The 25,157-nt window shown below is 33.3% G+C and overlaps 4 protein-coding genes and 1 pseudogene across 6 annotated transcripts; 1 reads left to right on the forward strand and 4 right to left on the reverse strand.

Moving 5' to 3' along the window:
- The first annotated feature begins 114 nt into the window (after window positions 1-114).
- Window positions 115-7,940, forward strand: BAG5 (BCL-2-associated athanogene 5). The gene is made up of 8 exons (XM_088208671.1): window positions 115-997; window positions 1,334-1,544; window positions 1,728-3,333; window positions 3,554-3,798; window positions 4,289-4,406; window positions 4,544-4,612; window positions 4,710-4,777; window positions 5,607-7,940. Exon 1 carries the CDS (start codon window positions 301-303, stop codon window positions 985-987), a length of 687 nt encoding a protein of 228 aa, XP_088064797.1. The 5' UTR covers window positions 115-300; the 3' UTR covers window positions 988-997; window positions 1,334-1,544; window positions 1,728-3,333; window positions 3,554-3,798; window positions 4,289-4,406; window positions 4,544-4,612; window positions 4,710-4,777; window positions 5,607-7,940.
- Window positions 3,390-3,788, reverse strand: LOC110812633 (uncharacterized). The gene has a single exon (XM_022039454.2). It carries the CDS (start codon window positions 3,786-3,788, stop codon window positions 3,483-3,485), a length of 306 nt encoding a protein of 101 aa, XP_021895146.1. The 3' UTR covers window positions 3,390-3,482.
- LOC110812634 (acyl-CoA--sterol O-acyltransferase 1 pseudogene) lies at window positions 6,003-7,657 on the reverse strand (annotated as a pseudogene).
- Window positions 7,941-14,147: 6,207 nt separating the features above from the next.
- On the reverse strand, window positions 14,148-17,100 carry LOC110812716 (Immunoglobulin E-set superfamily protein). Of its 2 annotated transcripts, none has more exons than XM_022039546.2 (5): window positions 16,678-17,100; window positions 16,496-16,562; window positions 15,835-15,989; window positions 15,540-15,664; window positions 14,148-14,511 (listed from the first exon to the last, which is right to left on the reverse strand). In XM_022039546.2, exons 1-5 carry the CDS (start codon window positions 16,960-16,962, stop codon window positions 14,346-14,348), a joined length of 798 nt encoding a protein of 265 aa, XP_021895238.1. In that variant the 5' UTR covers window positions 16,963-17,100; the 3' UTR covers window positions 14,148-14,345. The 2 variants fall into 2 exon arrangements, with proteins under 2 accessions (XP_021895238.1, XP_021895239.1); XM_022039547.2 differs by having other exon boundaries at window positions 15,771-15,989.
- A 1,932-nt stretch (window positions 17,101-19,032) lies between these two features.
- LOC110812702 (sulfate adenylyltransferase subunit) lies at window positions 19,033-22,728 on the reverse strand. Of its 2 annotated transcripts, none has more exons than XM_088208179.1 (4): window positions 22,481-22,728; window positions 20,705-20,926; window positions 20,380-20,615; window positions 19,033-19,278 (listed from the first exon to the last, which is right to left on the reverse strand). In XM_088208179.1, exons 1-3 carry the CDS (start codon window positions 22,658-22,660, stop codon window positions 20,394-20,396), a joined length of 624 nt encoding a protein of 207 aa, XP_088064305.1. In that variant the 5' UTR covers window positions 22,661-22,728; the 3' UTR covers window positions 19,033-19,278; window positions 20,380-20,393. The 2 variants fall into 2 exon arrangements, with proteins under 2 accessions (XP_088064305.1, XP_088064306.1); XM_088208180.1 differs by lacking the exon at window positions 19,033-19,278 and adding an exon at window positions 19,767-20,193.
- Between the last annotated feature and the right edge of the window lie 2,429 nt (window positions 22,729-25,157).

Below are 25,157 nucleotides of genomic sequence, written 5' to 3' on the forward strand. Positions count from 1 at the left end.
AAGGAGTCTAGTTTTTTTTTTTTTTTATATAAATAAAATAAATTATGAAAAGTAATTTTTAACAAAACAAATCATGCAAAAAGGAGAAAGCAAATGATAGATGGGTCTGCTTTGTAACGGGCAATTCGTACATGTTATAATTAAAAAGCACTAAAACGACACAGAATCACCGACACGCAAAAATACCCGCCGAGAAAATTCAATAACCGTAACCGGTAACTCAGAGAAATTATAAAAACCCACCTCACTGACACTCGTCCCTTTCACTGACAAAACCGAACAGAAAAAGAAAACACCACCATGAAACCCTCCAGAAAATTCAGCTTCGTCTCTTCTACTTCTTCTTCTTCTTCTTCAACCACGACTGTAACCTTCTCTGTCGACCATAACGACCAAACTATCCCCAAGCAAACCAAGCGAATTCCCATCCAGTCCCCTCCGTCGTCACCTAAAGCCTCAATTTCACCTCCTTGTCTTTCCCAATCTGAGGCCGCGGCAAGGATCCAATCCGCGTACCGGTGTCACGTTATCCGCAAACTCTACAAGAAAATCTCGGCCGTCGATCGCGAGGCTGATCAGCTGAAACGCTTGATCCAGCGGCAGGACACGGTGGATTCCATCAGGAGCGACGATCGCGAGAAGCTGAGGATGAACGAGGCTCTTATGAGTCTCCTTCTAAAGCTGGACTCAGTCCCGGGAGTCGACCCGGCGGTAAGGGAAGCAAGGAGGAAGGTGAGTCGGCGAGTCGTTAGCTTGCAGGAGATTCTCGACTCCATCGCCGAAGCGAAAGGTTACTGCTACGACGCCGTTGTTGACGATTACGAAGGCGATTTCTACGGGTGGGGCCCGCAAGGATTTGGGGCGAGGAAGTACTGGGAGGAGACGGCGGAGGAGGAGGTGTGTAGGGAGACGGGCGGGGAGGAGATGGAGAATTTCTGTGCTCAGTACTTGGGGTTTAGGTGCTTGCAGAGGTTTCTTCGAGAGTGAAATGAGAGAGATATCCCCTGTGCTATGATCTTCGATAATTTTCCTCTGCATGCTAATTAATAATGCTTTGATAATCAATGTGTTTTTTCTAAAGTAATTATTTATTTTTCTTTTAAAAAATAAATTATTATCTGTACCAAGAGGAAGGATAAATAAATTAAAAAAATCAACTATAAAAGATATTACAAAAACTTGATTCTCAGAGGAGAGAAAAGAGGATTTATCCCATGACAGCCACATTCTCGGTTCCAGCTCTTCTCTACCTTAATTGCAGTGGTCTCTTCATTAGTTTTCCACTTCTCCTATGGCTATCCAAAATGGGTTTCGTTTCCGTAACTCAACTCACTTCATCATTGCCAACTATCATGGCGGTCATCAATCAACGCTGTACATCAATGGTCGGAATTCGTACTGGCTGATGAAGAAGAGCGTGTAGGACCTGTCAAGATCAAAGGTGTCCAGGATGCTCGAGAGAGGTGCCCAAATGGGAATGACAGTGTGCAGGACTAGGGCTTTCAGTTACGGTAATGGCCCCACGGCGTTTCAGGTCTTCCCTGGTTAGAGTTTGTCTCTGCTTTTTAATTTTATCTTCTTGATTGGTTGGGTTTCTGAATTGTTGCAGGAGATATTGACATATTCTCTGTTTATTACTCGATATTAGGATTTTCGTTAATTGAATATTGAAAGCATGTTAGTATTTTGCATTCTTATTGTAAATGATGTTGGCATTATGGTAACAGGGATTAGATTATGTGATAGTTGAAGCAAGGAGGAACAGAGAGAGACTGATCCTTGGTTTAATTAATAATTTAGATGCTTTTGGTGGGAAAAGTACAGTATCTGACGTGGGCACAAGAAGCTCGGATTAATGTCTCTTCTGCATCTGATTCATTCTTTTTATACCCCACCATTTAAGACTACTGCAAGGCTTATGTAAAGGTATGCTACTGTAAATACTCTTTAGGACGATACGATGAAGTAGCTTGAGCTTTTACTTTCAATCGAGAATTTTCAGATCTTTAAGTATCTGAAATCGAAATGGTAAACCACATGCTCTTGAACTGGGGACTCTGTTCTTCATATGTGAGAGTCATGGTAACAATGTTTATGGTTCTTTGGTCTCCTAATTATTCCCTTTTGTTGATGGTTGCTCATTCTCAAGCAGCCTTAATTGGTGATGGGCCTCATGATGTTTATTATTTTCTTTGAGTAGACCACGTGATGACAACTTCTACCTAACTACATCTTAGGTTTTGTTTGTTAAAACTGTGACCAAGTCTCAAAGTCGAACTAGGTTCACCAAAACCCTGAAATTGTTTCATGCCAGTATTTTATGAGATATTTTCACAATCAAAATCTTAGCATATTATAGGATCCCAACTTCTGATTTGGAAGCAAAAGCAAATTATGTTTCTAGGTGGGCGTATTCGCAAAGAAGTGATGGAGACAACATTCTGAAGAAACCTGTTCTTTTCACGGAGGTTGTCTTGTCACTGCATGTGAACAACCAAGGAGTATACGACAGAAATACTTTGCTGAAGATAGTTTATGATAAAATTTACGAGTCATCAAAGAAGCAAGAAGCTGGTGCAGGAGCTTTAATTTGACAACTAGGTAGTTGAAGGAATGGAGGAATATGGTGACAAATTCTCTCTTGTAGTATGGGATAATCGCTCTTATCTGTAGTTTTATAACAGAGCAGTCAAGTAGGTTTCGAAATATTTTTGAAAAACGTGAAGAACAAGTAGCTTCACCAGTCAAGTAGGTTTCGAAATATTTTTGAAAAACGGAAGAACAAGTAACTTCACCATGGCTGATACTTGCTTTTGCCAGCTGTCTTGGTGTGTTCTTGAATTAACAGGAAAACAAAATTTTCAGAGCTATAGCCAAGAAGGGATGGTAGTCATGAAAATTCTACTCATCAAAACTTGAGGCTGAGGCTGCTTCATGATTAATGTACATTCATCTGTTGGTTTGCTCAGGTGCTTAAGTTTACATATGTGAGATCTGGATTTGTTTGTACAGGCGCATATATGTGTATGTAATTTTCCCCACAAAATTGCGGATTCATTCGCGATTTTGAACCTTCTCTGGGTACATGTTTTGTGAGATAGTGACTTAATTTTCTCGGATAAAATTCTTTGATCAGATCTTATGATAAGATCACTTATCCTTTGTCTGTTTGCTTGAGCAGCTAATTTAAAAGAAATAGTATCATGAAGCTAATCATGCATTGTGATGTGACATAATCTGATGATCTCCATCACGAACCTAGAGTTTGCTTTATATGGCATCAGGCAGCAATCGTTTCCAAGGAAATCACTAAAAATATACTCTGCGTATCAGGTACGTGAAAACTCTCTTTAATTAGATATATAGATTCTTGTGATTTCTTATGCAAATTAAAAAAAAAAAGATCCAAAACAGATTTTTTAGCAAATATGATAAGAAGTTTATACACCCCAAAGAGTGGATTCTGAATAGGAATCCATCTATTACACTCCCATACAACTACATTTGCACCTCAACATGCACTGCTTACAATCAGAAAGTCTTGGTTTCCCAGCATTGCAGTCACACCTCTTGATACACTTGGGCCTTGAGCTACCCCCCCACAGGCACTTGGCCATGCATCGGAGAAGTGGCACACATGATGGGCAGGCGTACTTCATCTGATCTACGATGCAGCCTTTACATCCACTGCGATCTGGGGGGCAAGCCGATGCTGGGGATATCATCAGCCATAGTGACAGCAGCATCAGTAAAGCAAGAGAAACTGTGGAGAGCTTCTTCTCTTCCATTTCTTCAAGGGTAAGTGATATTTCACAACACCCTTTTCTTTTTCTACTTTATTTATAGGCCTTCCCTTGAGAGGATGTGATTTGTAAGAAAACAAGTGTTTAAGATGACAAATAGACTGTTATATAACAACTAAACACTAATGTGCTATCTTTTTTATTATTGCCAAAAAAATAAAATTGAAGGAATAGTAAAACACTATCTTGGGTAACTAATATACATTGTATCCCTCTCATTATTGCTGAAAACAAAATTTAAAGTGACCACTAGAATTCAGAGCCATTTATAAGTCCATGATAGTAACAGCCTACAATAATGATGAAAGTAAATGCCACATTTTATGAAGTTCTTTATTAGTATATACTAATATATATATATATATATTGATACAGAGTTAGTAAGTAAAACTTGAGTTTGAATTCTCCTCTTTACAAGATTATTATGCCATTTAAATTAGATATTTTTTATAACAAAAAAAGTTGATATTGATATTGTATGCCAGCTATCTGATGAGATCCAACGGTCGGCAGATGCTGGCTAAAATATGATTTGTCCTTTTTTTGCAGTTGGGTATGGGGATTAGACCTTCTTTAATGACCTCAGTAAATATCGTTGAATTTGTGAGTGTCTTGGTTTTCACATCTCATCTCATCACCTTCATATGTCTTTAGTCTTTATCCATGGGCGTGCACCCAGCCTGAGAAATTTTCATGTGAACGCATAAAGGCTCACCTCAGCCTATGTTTATTAACTGCAGGACCCTCAGTTGGTGCCATTTGGGAAAGGCCACATACCCCAGAAGATAAGAGCACATTCCAGTTGTAAGGTATAATTACATTTAAAGTTTTATTTTAATACAACAAACACAATATATAATAATCTTCTGAGGAAGTAAGAGTCGAAATTTAAATTTCCAACTGCAGAGTTTCGGTGCTATTTGTGAAGGGCCGCGTACTTCACAAGATAAAAGACACATTGTTATTATCATAAGGTATAGTTACGTTCTGACTTTTTTTTTAGTTCAACGTAATATATTATTAATCTCGTACGTAGTAAGGTCAGAAATTTAAATCTCTAACATAAACATCAATTTAAATAATCATCGATAGAGGAGCCTGTCGGTTCATTTAAATTACTCAACTAATAACCAAAATTTAAACTTTTGACATCAACGAAAATATCAATATTCACTAGGTTAAAAAAACTACTAAGAGAACAACGGCAGTGTCTCTCATTTAGGCCAAAAGGAAGTGTTTACCAGGTCCTTAAATATGCTTGATTGTCTGTTTTTTTTTTTTTACTTCTCATCTTTTTAATGTTCATACAATAATGCTTTTAGATGAGATTTCATTATTACTTCCCTTTTTCTTTTAATCATCATTATTACATTCTTAACCTCATGTGTAAGTTTTTTTAACATATCATCAAGAAATATTAATGATGTAAAGTGATAATAAGAGTCATATTTCCTTTTAAGTAGAATAAAATTTATGATTTCTATCTTAGTTATTTTTATAATTAACTAAAATATGTATTAATATTTAATAAAAATCTATTTGTAAATATAATGTGTAATATCTTCTAAATACATATATGATAAATACATAGAAATTTATAATTAATATTATGATGAAAATAAAATAAAATATTTTTTACACCAAATGGACCGAAAGTAAAAATTAAAAAAAAAACGTCACGTAATAATAAATTATATATTTATTTTTAATTAAATAAATTTTTTCGTCAAAATATAATTTTTATTTTAAAAAATGAAACTCTCGAACGATTTCCAACTCCTCTCATCGTCACGTCGACTCCAGGGAGCTCAAATGGAGCTTCTGCTACCTCGAGGGACGACCAATATCATCCATGCTTTCAAGCAGAAGCTCGAGCACATACAGTCGTTGTTTGGTGTCCGATAGTGGGCGATGTTGTTGAGTAGTTGGTCGGTATCATTCAAGGTGGAGGTTGAACTTGAGGACGGAAAGGGAAGGGAAGTTTTTGGCCTTGGAGCAATGGGCATGCTTGATTGCTTGAGGGTGTTCTTACACATCTTAAGGCCTCCATATGTATGTAATTATAAATAAATTATAAATATGTAACATTAATTTAATGTAAATATATAATTTTATAACAAAATTTAGAAGTACCAACTAATTAAACATTTAAAATAAGTAACAAAATACATAAATTGTTTGCGTAAATATTGGGATAAATTCACTCTAAATTTCCGTTCATTTCTTTCAATGCCAAATGAGATCCATTCAAGTCCCCCACAATAAAATAATTCAGATGGCGAATCATGGCCGTCAGATTTACTTACTTCTTAGGACTGTGTTTTCCACCACAAAATAAAAATTTACAAAGAGAGATGAAGTTCACCAGAATCTCAACTGTTCAAAGCCTTGCCGACATTCTTCAAGAACGCGCAGACGGCGGCGTACTCCTCAAACGCCCTGTCGTCAGCCCGGGATCGGAGAAGCGGCGGGAAGAACAGCCAGAACGCGGTGTAAATCACCCACCCAATGCTTAAGACTCCAGACACCAGCTTCGGAATGTGCCACCTTCCCCCCGTTACTGCCGGCAGAACGCTCTTCCTCATTAAATTTTCAGCCACCAAACAGGCCCCGTGGAGGAGGAAGAACAGCGTGATCTCCCACGTGGGCCTCACGCGCCCAAGGTAGAAGAAGACCAGCTCGTGCATGAGACCGGAGACCGTGAAGGTCATCATAACGGCGATAATGGAGGTCCATCGGCGACTCACGAAACGCGCGGTGAAACGGAGGGTGGGCTCGTATACGGTGGGGCGCAGGATACCGGTGACCATGAGGTTCCATCTTCTTCCCCAGAAATCTTGCAGTGATGTGGAGAGGTAGGGTTCATCAAATTGTGGCTCCAGCTCTATGCCTAGTAGCGCTCTAGCCAAAGCACCAACAACGGCTAGAATGATCTCTAGCGTGAAGTATATGTGAAAGGAGTAGAGGACTAAAATGAGTTTTGGATGGAGATGCTCGCTGTAATCATATACTCGTATTATCATAGCCAAAAGCAGGCACTTCACTGCATAGTTTGCAGGTGACTTACGGCTTTTTTTAGCCGCTTTCCAGACTGAGTTCCCTTTCTTTTCGCCATTTGAGTATGAATTTTGAGGTGGGTTCTCTTCGTTTTTGCCATTTGCAGATGGTTCATCTCTGTTTTCAGCATTTGAGACTGATTTTGAAGGTGGGTTCTCTCTGTTTTCACCATTTGAGACCGATTTTGAAGATGGGTTTTCTCTGTTTTCACCACTTGAGACTGATTTTGGAGATGGATTCTCTCTGTTTTCATCATTTGGGACTGATTTTGAAGGCGGGTTTTCTCTGTCTTCACCATTTGAGACTGATTTTTGAGATGGGTTCTCTCTGTTTTCACCGTTTAAGACTGATTTTAAAGGTGGGTTCTGTTTGTTTCCACCATTGATCAGGCTAACTTTTCCTGCTGAAACTTGTTTTTCCTGTGGTACAACCACTTTTATAGGCAAACACCCAACGGCAACAAATCGACCTAGAGATACAAAATGGTCCGTACACAAAGGCCCTTTACCAAAAGCGAAAAGCAAAAGCTTGAAATTCGCGAGCCAAGCAATGAAAAAAGCTGTGGTGCCTCCAACATGAATAGAATTCAGATTAAGAGGAAGAAGAAGAAACAACCCTACAATTGGAAGGACACAAATCAACCTAACCCTCCCTTTCTCGGTCATCTTCCCTACAAGATAGCAATAACACAGAGACGTAAATACTGTAAGCCATACCTTAAAGATCCTATACATCTCTCCCTCCATTACCATCTCTCTTCTTCTACCTTCAGAAGCTTCAGTGATATTATAAGACATGACGACTTCCCAAACGTAAAATAAGCCTTTCTGTCTCTGACTTAATATATTTGGGTCCACACCATATACAGCATCAAATATCGACACGGAAGCTTCAAAAAATCCACATTTATCTGGTGCGAAATTTTGAATCTTGCGGACAGATGTTTATGAATGTTTATATGTGTCTGTGTGTGTATATACACACACACACACACACACAGAGATGGGAAGAAGACGGAGAGAGCTATGCGCGATTATAGAAGAGAAAGTGCCTGGTAATAAGTATTATAAAAGAAAGAGAGAGAGAGAGAGATATATATATATATATATATATATACATACAGATGAATGATACTTTTTGATGAATGTGATATTAATTGCTCAAATTCGTTCTTTAAGCACATATTTTTTTACTAAAAAAAATTAAATTGCATATTGTTGACTATTACTAAAAGTATGCAGGATTTTTTACGTGCATGAATCATGATCCTAAGTGAGCAGATGCAGTTGGTGGTTATTCACCGTTGAATTCCAAGATTAAATCTTTTTTCCAAAAAAAAAAATATATTTAAATTAATCTATCTTTTTTTTATATGACTTCTAATAATGTATACACCTAATATTATATATAACCGATGTTTATATACAGTATTTTTTAGTCAATTATTTTTTTTTATATTTTATATCACGTCAAACATCATATAATATTTAATATAGAAAAAAATTTAAATATATATTTTTTAAAAATTTCAATGCGCGGGAAGAGACTCCCGGACATGAAAATTCGATTACTGACGAGCAGCTCCAGCAATATACCAAATTACATGCTCTTTTAACCTAGAACACCTTCACGTCCGATCGAAGTTTAAGAATGGCTCTGCAATCCTCAACTATAAATTTATATTCAAAGTAATCTTTTTCGTATGTCGTCAGCGCTCTCTGTACTTTCAATGCATCAACGAAAAAATTATAATACCTAAAATTACTTTTTACCTAATCTTTTATATAAATTTTTGTATTTACAACATTATTCTTAAAAATCTTAGGCAATATAATGACTTTGAAATTTATCTTGAGAGACATCATATTTTACTTAGACAGAAATAAAGTTTAATTGATTCGGTGAATAAAATGATAAATTAACTGGCAGCTCTTTGTTGTTCATTTGTTACCCGAAAAGGAAAAAACAAATGGCCGACCATTGAATCGAAATATTATAATATATATATATATATATGTGTGTGTGTGTGTATGTATGTGTAATATACATTCACGCATATACACACACTTGTTTACTTTTGGCACACGCCTTAGCCGCACGTCTATATAATTACTCTCTACTTAAATTAAGTAAACAATTAGTTTCCTAGATCCATGTGTTGGATTGATTGTTTTTTAAAGTGCATACACAATTATCTAAGGGATCTTGAAAGATTTTCCAAGAAAAAAAAAAAATTTCTAAGACAAGTTGGAATTTCTATTATGGTTTTACGAGACATGGGTTTGGAAAATTTTACTTGTCTTCGTCATAAACTAAAAAAAAAAAAAAACTTGGTTGTTTTTGCAGACTAAACAAATACAGAAAGAAAATTTTTGTTTATTACTCTAAGTAACTAATTGTTACTTTGTTAAGTACGATTACTCGAGATACTTTTAAAATTTTCTTATCTTGTTGCGAGACTAAGCCTTTCAAATTCACCTTGGTATCGATAATTTTAGCTTGAGTTTGAGGAGGTGAAAACAATATTCCAAGGATCGACCATCAATTATTGTTATTATAATATTATCTTATTTTAATTAGGGATTCTAGTTCTCAATACATTGATTATATAAATGGAGGGGCTCGAGCTTGCTTGGATTCTTGATCGCGTCGTGTTATCTTGAATATGTATAGTGCTTTCACTGTTTAACTTCTGAATAAGGTGATCAATAATGAGACAATTGCCACAAATGTTAACTCTAACTTCCTGTTAGTACTTAAAACTTTACTCATAAAAGACTGAACTGTAAAGATACAATATACATGTCATGAAGATAACAGAGGTGTCGACTACTTAGCGAACCTAGCTTATGATGGTCCTATGGGAGGCCACTCTTTACTGCATTCCCCTGGGCTTCTGCACATTCTTTGTGAGGACATTATCGGTGTTTCCTGACTCATACTGTGTAACACCTATGTCTGATAGTTTTCTTTAGCTGTCTTGATTTGCTTCCCCTTATATCTAAAAAAAAAATTGAGATAACAATTTTTCTCACTCATACATAAAGGAAAGTATTTGAGTTTAACTCTTTCCTACAACCTCAAAGCTTTTGGGAAACCTATTTAGAAGTTATTTTTGTTAATTTTATTTACAAGGTTAATAACTCTAAGTTTCATTGGGTATGATATTCTTTTTCATAATTCCCACACTTAATTTTATATTAACTAGTTTTGATATGTAGAATTATGGTGAGTATCTCAACTCCTGCCTTGGTGTTTTAGAGCAAAGAAATTTTAATTCTTACTCGTAAAAATATGAAATAGAAATTATCACAAATATTATATGATAATGTCGCATAATAAGAATTGATGCATCCAAAATATGCATTTTACACATGTGAGACATGTGTCAACATCTCATGGGCATGTGATCATCGGAAGATGTTACTTGATAACTAATAGACCCTTGGCTATTAATAACAATCGATAAAAACTTGGCATTACACGAGGGAGAATTATCATTAGTTACTATCAAATGCTTCTTAAAATATTTGGAAGTGAGGTAAAGTATATAACAAGCCTTAGATAGTCGTCATTGACAATAATTATCAATTATTCTCATATTCATTATATTAATGTTGTGAGCGATTTTATAATAATAATAATAGAGATTCAGTTATTACATCTATCTCGATAGTTTAGTAATGTAGCAAAATCTTTTTATTAATTGTCTCGCTCTCCTAAGTAAATAAAATTAACTTAATTTTTTTTTTAGTAGATACAACCAATTGATCATACTAAGCCCCATGATTTATGCAAACCGAACGTAGAGATATGATACGAATTTTTATTTTTATTTTTAATAATATATTACTATTTATTAATTAAATATTATAAATTATACCATAATTTTAAAAAATTACTAAAAATATAATTAATATTTTGATCCCTACAACAAAATATCAAGTTTCTCTAAACACTCGCAAACTATTTTACTAATTTAAGTATTAGTGTAATCGAAAAAAAAAACCCTCAAAATTTCGATTTATTGTTACCATAATTTGTGTTACTTTTATGATTAAATCCGTTTAATTTTAAACTTATTTCGAAATTAGAATAACATTTAATATTATTGGACAAGTAATCGGAATCATAATGTGTACTATATTTCGTAAAAGTATATATATTTGAAATTATTACATGTGATTATGAATTTCAATTAAATTTTTGGTGTAATTTATTATCATAACTGTTTTTTTTTATGGAATTTATTATCATAATTTAATATGAAATGTAACTTAATTGTATTCATAGATTAATAAATTCATTAATAAATAAAAGTTTTAGGTTTAACAATAAACCAAAAAAAAAAAATCACAATGAATTATAGATTTAAGAACACTTCATTATATTTTTCTCAAATGGGTTATGTTTATTTTGTGACAAAAAATTTTTCTCAACCAGCAAAATGGGATTATTACCAAATTCATTAAATATAGAATTAATTGTATGCATGTAATTTTTGTATAATTACCATATTTAGTTAATTATATTGACAATAAACAGCATAATTGATTCCTTAAATTGAATTAAATGGTAAGTTTAGCCATGTAATGGTTTAGAAAAAGATTACTTGGTACAACTAATATATTATTTATCAATACTTAATTAGTTGTTGGCTCCTAATAACTTTTTTTAATTGAATAAAAAAGATCATAATCAAATTTTTAATCTATTATAATACTCTAACTAAGAGAATTTAATTACTACGAAATAAATTAAATTAAATAAAAAGTCAACAACGTGAATTGAGTTGAGTGTCGATCGATACAAACTTAACATTTTTTTTTTTAAATTTCGGGTAAAACCTAACTTGAATTTATATTCCGTATTATTCAATTCAAACTAATTTTAATCTACATGGGTCTAAAAGGGAGAATCTCAATTTTGCACGACACTAAGTTTATTCCCCAAATAATATTAAAAGCATATTGCTTTATAGAATTTTGATGCATAAAATTTTCTTTCAAGCCAAACAACATTATTAAGAGAACTAATACTAATCACGTGATTAATCCACACTTATCATTGTATTGCTTTCATAAATTTAATTAAAAGAACATGTGGATGTGCCAAACAATTTTTTTGATATCTTCTTCTTGGATCTTTCTTCCTAATACATAATTAGAGACTTTTAATGGCTTAATTCATAAGCTAAGATCTAATCTTTGAATATATTCAATTCGAATTAAAAAAAATTAAATTTATTCGGTGTCTAACAAGTTCTTGTGACATATATATTATTATGCTTTTCATCAAAGTTATTTAAAATATATTTCTAAATCTATGTAAATTGAATTTATAATGGTGTAAAAAATTAAATTGATCTATTTTTTGTAGTGATTACTAACGCTGTTAACACTTAATATATAATTATAGATTTTCAATAACTAATTAATAAGTTAAAACTTAATCTTTGAATATATTCTATTAGAATTAAAAAAATTTAAACTTATTTAGTAACTAATAAGTTATTACTGACATATATATTATTTTAATTTATCTTTCTTAGTGACTATTAACACCATTAACACTTAATATATAATTAGATATTTTTTATAGCTTAATTCATAAGGTAAGACCTAATCTTTGAACATATTCTATTAGAATTAGAAAAATCTAAACTTACTTGGTCGCTAACAAGTTCGTGTGACGTCGTAAAATCTCTATGTAGTTTTTATTGCGTTTTATATAATGTTAATTGTGCAAATTTAATTAACCCGGTTCCAAAAAAATTCGATCACGTCGTAAAAAAATAAATAAATACAAACCATAATTAAGACACAAAATTTCTTAGGTCGAAAGTATGATTGATGTTTAAGATTTTGAAACTTTAGAGATCTACAAAAAATATATATATATTTTTTGACATGTCCTTAATATTTTTGAAGAATGTGTATACTATGATACATATTTTGTATTAAAATTTAATTTTTTTTATTTGTTTAAATTAAATTTAAAAATATTAATTTTAAGAAAATTTAATTTTGGAGCAAAGATGTGCATGAACATACCACGTTACATCGTTCAACGGGTTTCAAAACATCTTGTTTCATTCATCTTTAGTTGGAGGAAGAAGAACCAGGGGAAAACGGTGCCGTTTGGAACGAGTAGGGTCGTGCACGGGTTGGGCCTCGTGGGTTTGATTTGGGCCCAAATTGTGTTTAGTAATGGGTCGGGTTAATTTTTTTACTTGGACTTAGTGTTCAAATTTTTTTACTCTTTGTTATTTTTTTTTATCTTTTTAAATAATAATAGTAATAATATTATTATTATTATAATTAATAAATATAATAATAACAACAATATATTAATTACTATTTTAACTTAATAATCAATATATTATTTTCTAACATAAAAAAAATATTTATTTTAGTCAGGACTATATTACAGTGTATTTTTATTTGAATATTATTTACATTATGTTATAATTGTATAAAATTTAAATTTAATTAATTTAAATAAAGTTATCAATTATATATAAATTTTATTTTAAATTTATAACTTTTTATTCGTACCCACCGTATTAAATTAATTACAAATTTTTACACACCTCATCCATGGTGGATCGAAGGAAATTAGCCGGTCATCCGTCTCGATACCATCTCTAATTACGTGTGTAACTTTTAAAAAATAATTTTGACTCTTATTAAAAATTTACATTTAAAATTTTAAAAATTAATTTTATTAAATATAAAAACCTATATATATATATATATATATATTTTTTTTTTTTCCAAACATACACTAATCAAATGGTACAAAAAATAATAGGTAAATTTTAGATTTGGAGGCATTTTTTTTTCAATAAAAGAAAACAACAATTTCAAAAGAAGAGAAACAAAGCAAACAACCAACCATAATGAAAAGAAAAAGAAGCTAAAAGTGAGATTCTCAAACTTCTTTAATGGAAGAAATCACAGAGCAATCAAAGGAAAAAGATGATACAATCATGGAATAAGAACCCTTTTTTATCTGCTTTTCCAAACTTTTATACTTTCCAATTAGTTATACGACCATATAATTCAACTCAAATCGAAGTTAGATAAGTTCAAGATTTAGACGAGTCAAATATCGTAGTGCGTTAGTTTCGAATATATAAAAAAATAACATTTAATTCGGAAAAGTAAAAAAAAAAAATTGGGTTTTTGAGTATTTTCTAGGGTTATGATCAGATTTTTTAAAAAAATAAATAAATAATAATAATTATAGATATAGACATATAATGAGCTACTCAACATAAAAGAGTAGAAGGATCAAACAGACCAAACTCAATTTTTATTAACAGATTCCTACTAAGTAAATCAATGTCCAAGCTTCATTTTAGCCAAATCAACAGGAAGAAACTTCTTTTTTTTTTTTCTTTTTTTCTTTTACTTTGTTGTATAGGTAGATAAAATAACAAGTCTCGGACAATATACCAGATAAACGACAATTTAAATCAAATTATGTTGGAATAGGAAGGAATGCTTCAAGTTGGAAATGGATCGACTCGGAGCAAACCCACGAAACGAAGCTGAAATTGGAAGTTTTCGATTCATTGACTCCAATCTTTACGGATTTCGAAGGTGTAATTGATCTCCAAGTAGCACTTCTTGTCATCATCAACAAGCTGAAAACAGAAGAGAGAAAAAAAAAAAAGATATGAAGATTTTCTTTTTCTAGATCCAGGTAACAGAAGGTTCTTATGGTAATTTTATATCAAACTAATCGACATTCGTGGGTCCTACTATAATGCCCCGTAGGCATCATGTTCGATATAATTTTCGAACATTTTATAGTAATTAGCAATTTTATGTGATAAACTGTTCTATAATAATAAAAAATTAGGTGATTATTGCATGAAAATTACTATGCAACATAATATAAGCGCGGAAGCATGATACACTCGATGGAACATAGAATTTTGCAAATCCGTGATAAGAACACGTACGTAAAGAATGAAAGATTACAGAGAAGGGTATTGTTCAAAACATTCAATTGGCCCTACAGATTAATGTTTTCACATGTATTATTTATGATACAGGAGCTTGACAAGCGATTGACTGGATTGTCTATCAGCAAATAAATTCTTGCAGATAAGGGGGGAAAACTAGTTGCAAATGGGAGAGACCTCAAGCAATTCTATGTACTCATCTCAGTCATGAATACATAGAATTCATGATAAATACGTGTATATATATACATATATATATGTGCATAAAATTCAAAAATCTGAAATAGGAAGAGACCCACATTTAACAATTCACCAACCAATGCAGTAACAAATGCTTTCTGGAGAGAAAACTAGGACTTTTTTCCATTTCAAAGGTTAACAATCATATTCTTACAGACAAATAATCTAGAATTCATAACACATACATACATTGATATACTTGTATATATATATATATATATGCATACAATTCAAAAATCTGAAATAGGAAGTGACCCACATTTAAAAATTCACCAACAAATGTAGTATCAAATGTTTTCTGGTGAGAAAACTAGGACTTCTTTTTCCATGTCAAAGGCTAACAATCACATTGTAACAGACTCTATCTCGAGCTACGAGCAAATCATATAACAGATAGTTCGAGATTGATTGAGGAAATTACCGTTTACTACGTGATAATAAATCAAGGAACTGAAAGACTTTACCTTGATTCTAGCTGCATAAGATCCTCTAGCAAAAATCCCAGATGGGGTTGTTTCTTCAGGCATCTCATGTGTGTAAGGCTCAGCTTGAGGACTGAATGTTCCAAGCATCTCTTTTGAGCTATCCACTATTATAAGAACTCATATGTGAGAAATTTTACTATATTCACATAACTTAAAAAGGACTGTAAATAACTCAAGAAGATTAACTCAAAAAGATTGAAGAAAGATCACCTCTTACACCGGTTTTCCAGACGGTGTTACTGAATTTGAGGCCAGAAACAATGTTATTGCTAACCTGGAAAGTGATCTTCAAGCTGTAATGGCTACCTTCTTTTAAGGTAAACCATGTGCCTTTCGGATTTCCATTCTCAGGAAGCAAAAGAACAATATCTTCTCGACCCGGAGATATGATAGCAATGGAGAGAACCTTAACCTCTGGATCAAGTGTCTCTGCATCATTATTTCAAAGAAAAAGAAAATGTCATACACAGATATACCCAGAAAAGGATCATCCATCAGCACCCATCTAAATAGATATATATATACACACACACACACACAAAACACATTATTGACAATTGTTCACCCAGATCGATCAATATCATTGACAGAAAATTGAGAAAAAGAAAGCCTCTAGAACTGCCAGATTGTTGTGTGATTATGATAGCTCATAAAAACCAAGGTTTAACTGTAAAATGCTGAAGAAGTAAAATTTGTGAAAGTCAATAATTTTTCTATACAGTTCCAGATCAAATAATGAGGTAAGACCCCTTAATCTGAGAAAAAAAATCAGATAAATAGAGAAGACATGAATATAAGAACCATAAAAAGAACAGAAAATTAGAAAATGGAGCCTCTAAAGTTAAAAGAAATAGGATTTGCAACAGTTTGATCTCTTTTCTCCACTTTCTTATCTACCAAACAAAATTTACAGGAGACCAAGTTACTATAATTACCTCCAACAGACTCCAAATCCACAGCCCCGAGAAGCTGTTCTTTCCACCTTCTCAAGCTTTCATCATCCTAAGCCCGTAAAAATTATCACCACAAAACAAGAATAGTCATTGAAAAAAAAAAAAAAAACTCAGAGAAAGAAGAAGATAACAAACAAAACAAAGCAAAATAAAACAAATCAAACCTTATCTTTCTCAAGTTGCTCCTTGAGTGCAATCCTTGGACCCAAATCAAGCTTCCTTTCTTCATCATCTTCTTCATCCTCCGTTGGACAAATAGAGCTCTCACTGTTTTTCCTGCTCATGCCATGTCCAGTACTACTTTCTTCCTCAACGTTCTCTTCTCCCTCCGGCGTCTTCACTGTCTTCTCCCATGAAACTTCACTTTTCTCATCGTTATCAAGTCCCATGCATGCTTTTGTTGGAACTTGAACAGTTGAAGAATCCACAACACCAGCCGCCAAGGACATTAACAACAACAGCCCATCAACCAGTAACAAAAAGAAAAAGAAGAAGAAGACTAAAACAGAATAGACCTAAGCAGAACAATGACAAACAATTGACAAACAAATAAGAAACGAACAAGCAGAGAAAGAAATCAAACAAGGCCCAGAAGAAAGAATCTGTTTTTTTCTCAACGAGAAACAACAAAAAATGAGAGAAGCCCGAGAAATTAAAAAATGGGAATTAGGGTCTTAGGTCAAAGAATCTCAACAGGGGAACCAAAAAGCACTAAAACACCCACAAAAGAATAGGAAATGCCCATAAGAGATAAGCTTCCAGCGAGGCAAACAGAGCCAAGAAAAGGCGAGAAAGTGAAGGAAAAAAGAGACGAGTTCGTTGTGGAAAGTTCAAATATAGAAAAAATGGAAACGGTCATGCGGGTGATCCGAAATTCTGAATCATCCAATCAATCAAACCCAATCAACAGACAGAGCAGAGAGGTGAGAGGTGACGAGATCGTGGGTGGGTTCTGGTTCATTCCTGCGTTAGCTAGCTTCCACGAAGACCAGAATTTGAGGAGGATGTGTGAATTTATATTATTTCATTTTCAACACTTAACACGCAGGATAGGTACAAAAGGGAAGAAAGAATGAGGGAGAGGTTAGAATTGGGTGAATGGATCATGGAGGATGATGATTGCATTAACATTCATACATGATCTTTGACCAAATTACAGCTCACTGTAATGTGTTAGGGTTGAAACAAGAAATTCATTTTTACATTCATGTCTGTGTTTTATAAACTACAAAAAAATCATTTTTTAAAAAATTTTAGTTTGGATTCTTAGTGGTAGTTATCTGTACATACACATATAGATATATAGTTTTCCTGTAGATGAATTTATAAAAAAAATATATATAATTATTCTGCTTTAAGTTTAACCCATTTGGCTAATCAATATTAAAGCAAATGATAATGATATAAACATGAGTTTGGGATGCTTGAAAAATATATTACACTAATAGATGGGATGGTTTTTTATTGAAAACAAGTTGATGTGATCATCTTAATCTTATATGATATGTATATACATAAGCATATGTGTATATATATATATATGTATATATACTAAAAATTTAGATGAAATTTACATTTAAAATATATAATAACCTAGAAAATGGACCCAAAGAATGATTATGATGGGTACATGTGAACCTTACTATTTTATCATATAGTTTAATTCATTATTATAATTCATGCACAAACAATTATTACTTTTGAACTTAATTATTCACTAACTATTCTATTTGGAACATTGTAGATACAGAATCTCTGTGAAAAAAAAAAATTATATGTTACTATTTTTAATTATATTATTAATTATATTTTCTTATTTGATCCAGAGATTTTTTTTCCTTTGTGATGATAAGATTGCATAGTTATTATTTATTTAACCTTATAATTTAGGGTTAAATTAATAGATTCGTCTAAATCATGCAAAAAAAATTTAATTGTAACATTATAAAATTCATATATTTAAATAATTAAATAATTTCTACGTACTAATAACAACAAGAACTAACGATATAATAATTTTTTAACGAGAACTTATGCAAAAATATATAGTTATATTTGAATATAAATATACCCTTGTAGAGATATATGAGAATATCAATCTTTGAGTTCCCATTTGGATTAACTTTGAATTTAATTAATAGTTCTTTTTTTTTTCAAATTTTGATAATTATATTGGTATGTATAATTATAATATAATTTTTTTATATTTAAATTAATTTTAAATACTGAATATACCATACTAATATAGGAGGATGCTTTTAAATTTTTCCCAAAAAAAAAAAATAATAATTTTAAGGTAGAATAGAAAAGATGGTAGAGGAGTAAAGAAATCAATCATATGCAGGTTGAAAGTCTGACCAGACACATGTTTCTCCAAAAACATTTCTTAATCCTCAAGTCTTAACCTGCTTCTAATGACATTCTTTGAACCTTGATGACACCGATTTTTATATCAATAAATCAAATTCAATTTCAATCAGTATATCAGATTCAGTTTCAATAATCTGCAATAATCTCAATTATACTAAATCACCGTAACTATATACTTTATTTTTTCAACGGTAAATGCAAGACAAGTCGCGGTTAATCGGTTTCACAAGTTACCGACAATATTTCTTCGATCAAGCAATAACAAAACTTGATTACCAATAAAGAAGAATGATGGATTCTAAGCTAGCTTCTTCAGCTCACATTCTGGCTGACCGACAACTCTGGAAACCAACAAAATGAGCTGCGAGGGTGCCATGGCAGCAAATCAGCAACTCCTGTTAAACAAATAAAGGTATCAGACTCCATTATCCTATTATAAATTTGGCGAATGGAAATATTTTGTGACAATTAGTTGAAATAATCAAAATAGATTAATACATTACCTAACTTTTTTAACCTAAAAAAATAATAAATAAAGGTATCAGACTCAAGAGGCCCTTATTCATTGCCTACAACTTAGGTTAACCATGGGGTACCAGGAACTAAGAACAATAGTGAACAAGCATTATCTATGAGGGCCCTCCATTAAATGCCAAGCCCTTCTCTTCAAAACTTAGATTTTTCAGCATTGATCTATACCGTGTGTTTCAGGCAACATTTAAAATAAGACTTCTATTCAAGCGCACATAATAACTTGCTACTATTCTAAGTCACAATGACTTGGAGTCTTTCTTCCATCATTAAATTCATTAAACAAGTTCTCAAGTTTGTCTTTTTTTTTTTTCTCTCTCTTCTTTTAGCAAACAGGGCATTTTTGAGCCAGTTTTTATTTGACAAGAATAAGTCTATTAAATATACTCTTTCCATATCAACATAATGCATTCAGTATTTTCCTCCCAAATAACTAAAAAAATGACCCTAATTGTTAAAGATATGGAGTAAACATCCTTCCTAACACACTAACCCTTGTAAATACATTTCAAAGTCTGCTTTAGATAAACACAACAGTAAACAGAATGCAAGTGAGAACTTATAGTAATTTGCTACCGTAACAAGTCCCCATCTATTATTCTACTGCACTGTATCAGAACACTAATCTGACTTTTTGATCAAAACTTCCTTCAGCATTCATCAAATGCTCAATTTTGATGATATGAACAGTTTACGGGGAAAGAAAGAGACACGTGGCACTGTTAGCATTGTGTATCTACATTCCATTTTGGAGATGCCCACAAATGATTAACTCTTTCCTACAGATTAAAGTTGCCAAAAAATTAGTTCTTCAGAGAAAAACTGAATCCCCCCGAATTGTCTTGCTCATAAACTTTCAGAAGTATTAAATGAATTTTACCAATTATATAGTTAGAGACAAAAGTTTGGTAACGATGACAAATTATCATATTAGAAATACATGAAGAGATTACTGATGTTCTAACCTTAAATAAAATGCTCAGTCACTTCCCCATTTTCTCAGAACTCTCTCTTTCGCAGAGACATAATTGTGGCCTTTCTTTTGTGACAAATCATCAAAATTCGCTTGAGTATCTGGAGCTTTCTTTCCAGTAATTCTTGATGTTACAAAAGTAAATCCATCTCTTGTCCCTCTCAAAGCATACAACACGGGGTTGAAGATGACAGCCAACATCAATTCACCTTTTGCAATTATGAGATACTGTGAATGTGAAAGAAACATTCTGAGATGCATACCAAAGAGAGTGATTGTCTAAGATAATTCAGAAATAAGCCATGGCAGGGACTTACCATGAGTACAATACCCAACATAGTAAGACTTGCTTGTTGTGCTTCTTGCCAGAAATGGTCACCACTGAACCAACCAAACCATCCACCTGATCCAAACCAACCTCCTCCACCAGCGTCACATCCACCACCAGCCTCCTCTCTCCTCTTAATTTCTTTATCCCACTTCTCAAATTCATTTCTCTTCCCACCAAGTGCACTTTCTAGTGCTTTCCTAGCTTGTTCCTGCAATAATAGATATAGAACAACCAAGAGGTGTTCAGCTTTAGATATCTGATGCTTATATAGCTCTAAATATCCATCTAAAATCTACCTGCTTGATACATGTAATAAGCAGAATGCTTGCTAGAGAGTGTTTGAATTTGCTTAAAGAAATGTACTTAAAGCATTAGGGGTTCAATTGACTTAAAAACACTTAGATGTTGATTTAAATATGCAGTCACAATCCTTATTGTGAAAAACAAGTGCTTCAAATATACAAAATGACAAATAAGTAATCAAATATATTAACCAAATAAACATTGTAAGTCAATAGAGAAAAGTTTGAGGAATGTGGTTATTGATGCATAGGTATATTTGAATAGAGCAGTTAAAGTTCCTTGCCTTTTTTGGTATTAATTGAGAATATTTATTTTCTTAACATGTTAAACTACTTATTTAACCTATCTATTAGTACTTTAAAGGAAAAAGACAACAATCGTTTATTTTTTTAAAATAAATATCTTTACTCAAACACATAACTGTTTATCTTTTCTAATCAGTACCTAGCAGCTTTTAATTATTTATAGCAGAAAAACATGCTCTGAGTTGCTGGCTAATATCATAAATACTAAAGATATAAAGACGCAAACAAGAGTTCAAAAGAAATTTCTGCAGCATAGCCATTAATTAAGAGAGGAAGACTCTCAACACGACTCTATATCGATAGCTTCATGTTCTCTAATCACACGTCATTCCCAGATGGACTAAAAAGCATTATCATTTCATTTGATAACCTCTGCAGACAAGATAAAATGAAAACTTAAAAACAAACCTAGATGACCATAATTTACATATTCCAGCTCAAAGACTAGAATCAACATTGACACAGTAGCCAATTACAAAACAAAAGGCAAGTAGTTATGAATTTTTCCAAACATTGCAACTAAAATCATAAAATTTCAAAACTTAAACTTGATGGAATATGACAAACCTAGCATGCAAATTTGCACATGGATATTTTCAAGAAAACACCAATGAAATACCACGAGTTAACATCTCATTGAAATTTTGAACAGCCCCATGTCCAAATAGAGAAACCCATAGATTGTTTCGAGATGAATCAGTCACATACTTCAAAAACACTTTACACTTCATCTTACCCACTGAACCTTCCCATAACATCACCTAGAAGAAATTTAACACCATTTTTCTTGATTTCTTCTACTAAATCTTTGACACTGCGACTTCACCCAAGTAGCCTAAAACCAACAACCCTATTCAAAATCATACAGCACCAGCTAAAACAGTAACATACCCACTGACTTTCTCCAAAACCAAACATGAAATTTACAAACAACACAAAGAAGAAGACCTTACGTGGTTCTAGGTATCATAGTTCAAGTATTCCATAACATAAAATTATATGGATTCCTCATTTCTAGTTAGAACCAACAGACACTATGCAACGCAACAAACCAGCGGCTAAAACAGTGACACATCCACTAATTTTCTCAGAAACCAAACATGAAATTTACAAGATACGGCTTAGTTAACCTAAAAGCGACCGAAATTTCCTACCTCTCTGCGGTTATCGGAGAAAAGGCAGGAGAATTTGCCATTGCATTTGAGATTCTGCAGCAGAAAAGTCCAGTTGTGATTCCAATGCTGAAAGCGGGTTGTTTTGAAGCATCGTTGACGGACTGGTAAGTCAGGTCGGGTCAATGAACGAAGAGAATTTAGGGTGAGAACCTGCGTCATCCTCCCCCGCGCCTTGCGCCCTCTGTAAAATCGCAAGAACGGAACGCCACCGTCTGTACTAATAATCATAATATTTAATTAATAATCATAATAAATAATAATAGTAAGGAGCATGCTATATATTTTTAATAAATTTATATTTATTTTAGTTAATATATAATAATAACTTAAGTGCGAAAACAAAATAATTAGTTGAGATTTACATTCTTTACACAATAACTAAGAGTACCAAACAGTACTACAAAAATTACCATTTTGAAAGAAATACAAATAAATAAGGAAATAAACGGAAAATAAATAAAATTAGTATCTTATTCGCAACCTTCTTGTAGATCGGGCTCTGGATCCTGATCATCTTGATATGAAATGATAAAAAAATGAATGAACTACACTAGCCCAGTAAGAATATCACACTACTCATCGACACAATGAAGGTTGGTAGAAAAATAAAAAATAACTAATTGAGTATTTAATTAAACAAATTCATTTATCAATAATAAAATCATTTAACGTCCACTTACCGTAGTAAGATTTACAAAAACAACTTATAGAAACAATAACATAACACTTATCATGATTTCATATGCAATCGATAACATGCACTTATTATAATTTCATATTCAGTTAATCAAAACAACAACTGTCCATTTTCATCAGTCTGCTGGTATCCATGGGGGTCCATAAGAATATCCTCACTGCGCATGAACCCTTTCCTTTAACATTCTCAATTAAAGAGTCGCTCCTATACCCTGTCCAGTATGAGCGACAAATTACCAAATCTCGATATCTCGTCCGGTATGAGACAACGTTCACGGTAGGATTCTCTATGTACCTAGTCCGTCTATCATCTTTTAAAATATCCAGTAAAGCTGTCGTTTCATCAATTCACTTAATCACACAATTTTACGTTTATATTTAACCTCCAATTCCCCAATTCAACCGTAATCATACAAAACAAACAATGAATGGATTCAAAACTATAAAATCGATCAATCAAATACTATCATGCATTTAAACTGTAAAATAAATCAATAGAATCAGTAATGAATAGTTTCCGGTTCTGACTCAATTAGTAACCCGTAATTAATTATGAATATTTTTTAATTGTATAAAATACCGTATTATTGTTAATTAGACTTTAATTCCATAACAGAAAATAGGGTGAGAGATTCTTACTTAAATTAATACCCGAAAAGCTAAATTTGTTGACTGCACTTACTGGTGGTCCCCAAGTTCCCTGAATTTTTCTTCGAATATTAAAACGCGCTACAAATACCTACAATATCCCAAAAAACTTAAAAACAATGTCAATACCCCTTTTTGGTCAATTCCAGAATTCCAACATGACGGTTTTGTCGTGCTTCGGCGACGACGCCACCGCCCGCAGCGGTGGTCTGCCTCAGGTTGGCTGTTTTTGGTCGGTTTTGTATCGATTTCTGTGAAAAATACATTAAGAGGCCTCGGTTGGCTCAAAAAAAATAAAAAATCGAAACTCACTAGCAACGGGGCTCTTCGGTGCGATGGCTCCGCTGACTCACTTTTGCAGTTGGGTGTTTTGCTTCAGTCAACATGTAGAGAATGAAACATTGATTACAATGGTGGAAAAATTTCGCAGAATGGGAATCGGGAAGGGCCTCATCAGAGGCAATTTTTGTAATTTCTCGTCGCGGCACCACCGAGCTTTGTCCGCAGTTTTTCGGCCAATCTGCTGATCTTTTTTTACTCCGATTTGGCCATTGAGGTGTTTAAAATTAAATTATGAGCAAAGGAGAAATTTTTTACCTCTTTTGGCGGTCGGAAGTAGCTCCGGCACGGCAGCGGTGGCTTCCTTCCTAGCGGCTGAGTCTTCTTCTCTGGCTGGAGGGGGGTCTGGCAACTAGGGTTAGGGTTTGGTGGATGAGTGAGTGAGATCAGTGAGGGTGAGGTGACGTTGTGTGTGTACGAACGGGGTGCACGGAGGAGGCTGCGGGATGAGAAAGAAGGAAGAAAGAAGTTGGTGAGTGTTCTGTGAGAGAGATGAGAGTTGTGGTTATGAGTGTGTGAGTTGTGATATTTTGAATAGGCCGTGGGAGGTAGAAGAAGAAGGAAAGCGGTGTGTGAGTCCTGTGAGAGAGATGAGAGTTCATGATTGTGCAGGGGTTCCTTATAGTGGACTGTGGAATGAGGGAAAAGGATGAGTTCAGTGTGTGGGAAGAGATTCAGGTAAGAAGAGAAGTGCAGTATGACTGAAGGGAGAGGTAGATATAGAATGAGAGGAGAGTGTATATGCTATAAATTTGGGAAAGGAAAAGAGAGGCCAATAAGGCGTGGTTTAAGGTATCGGAATGGGGGTGTGTTGGTAATTGTGTCGTGTGAGGTTGTGGGTTGTATATAGGTTGGTATAGCTGCTATAAATGTAATGGTTGGCGATGGAACATTACCGGTGTGTGTGTGAAATGTTAGTGTGTGTTCTAAGATGAGATATGTGTTGGGCTGGTATACCGGGTAAAGGAATAAG

Source organism: Carica papaya, chromosome 7 (genome assembly GCF_054855325.1).
Source record: "Carica papaya isolate Zhongbai chromosome 7, ASM5485532v1, whole genome shotgun sequence".
Classification (NCBI taxonomy): domain Eukaryota; kingdom Viridiplantae; phylum Streptophyta; class Magnoliopsida; order Brassicales; family Caricaceae; genus Carica; species Carica papaya.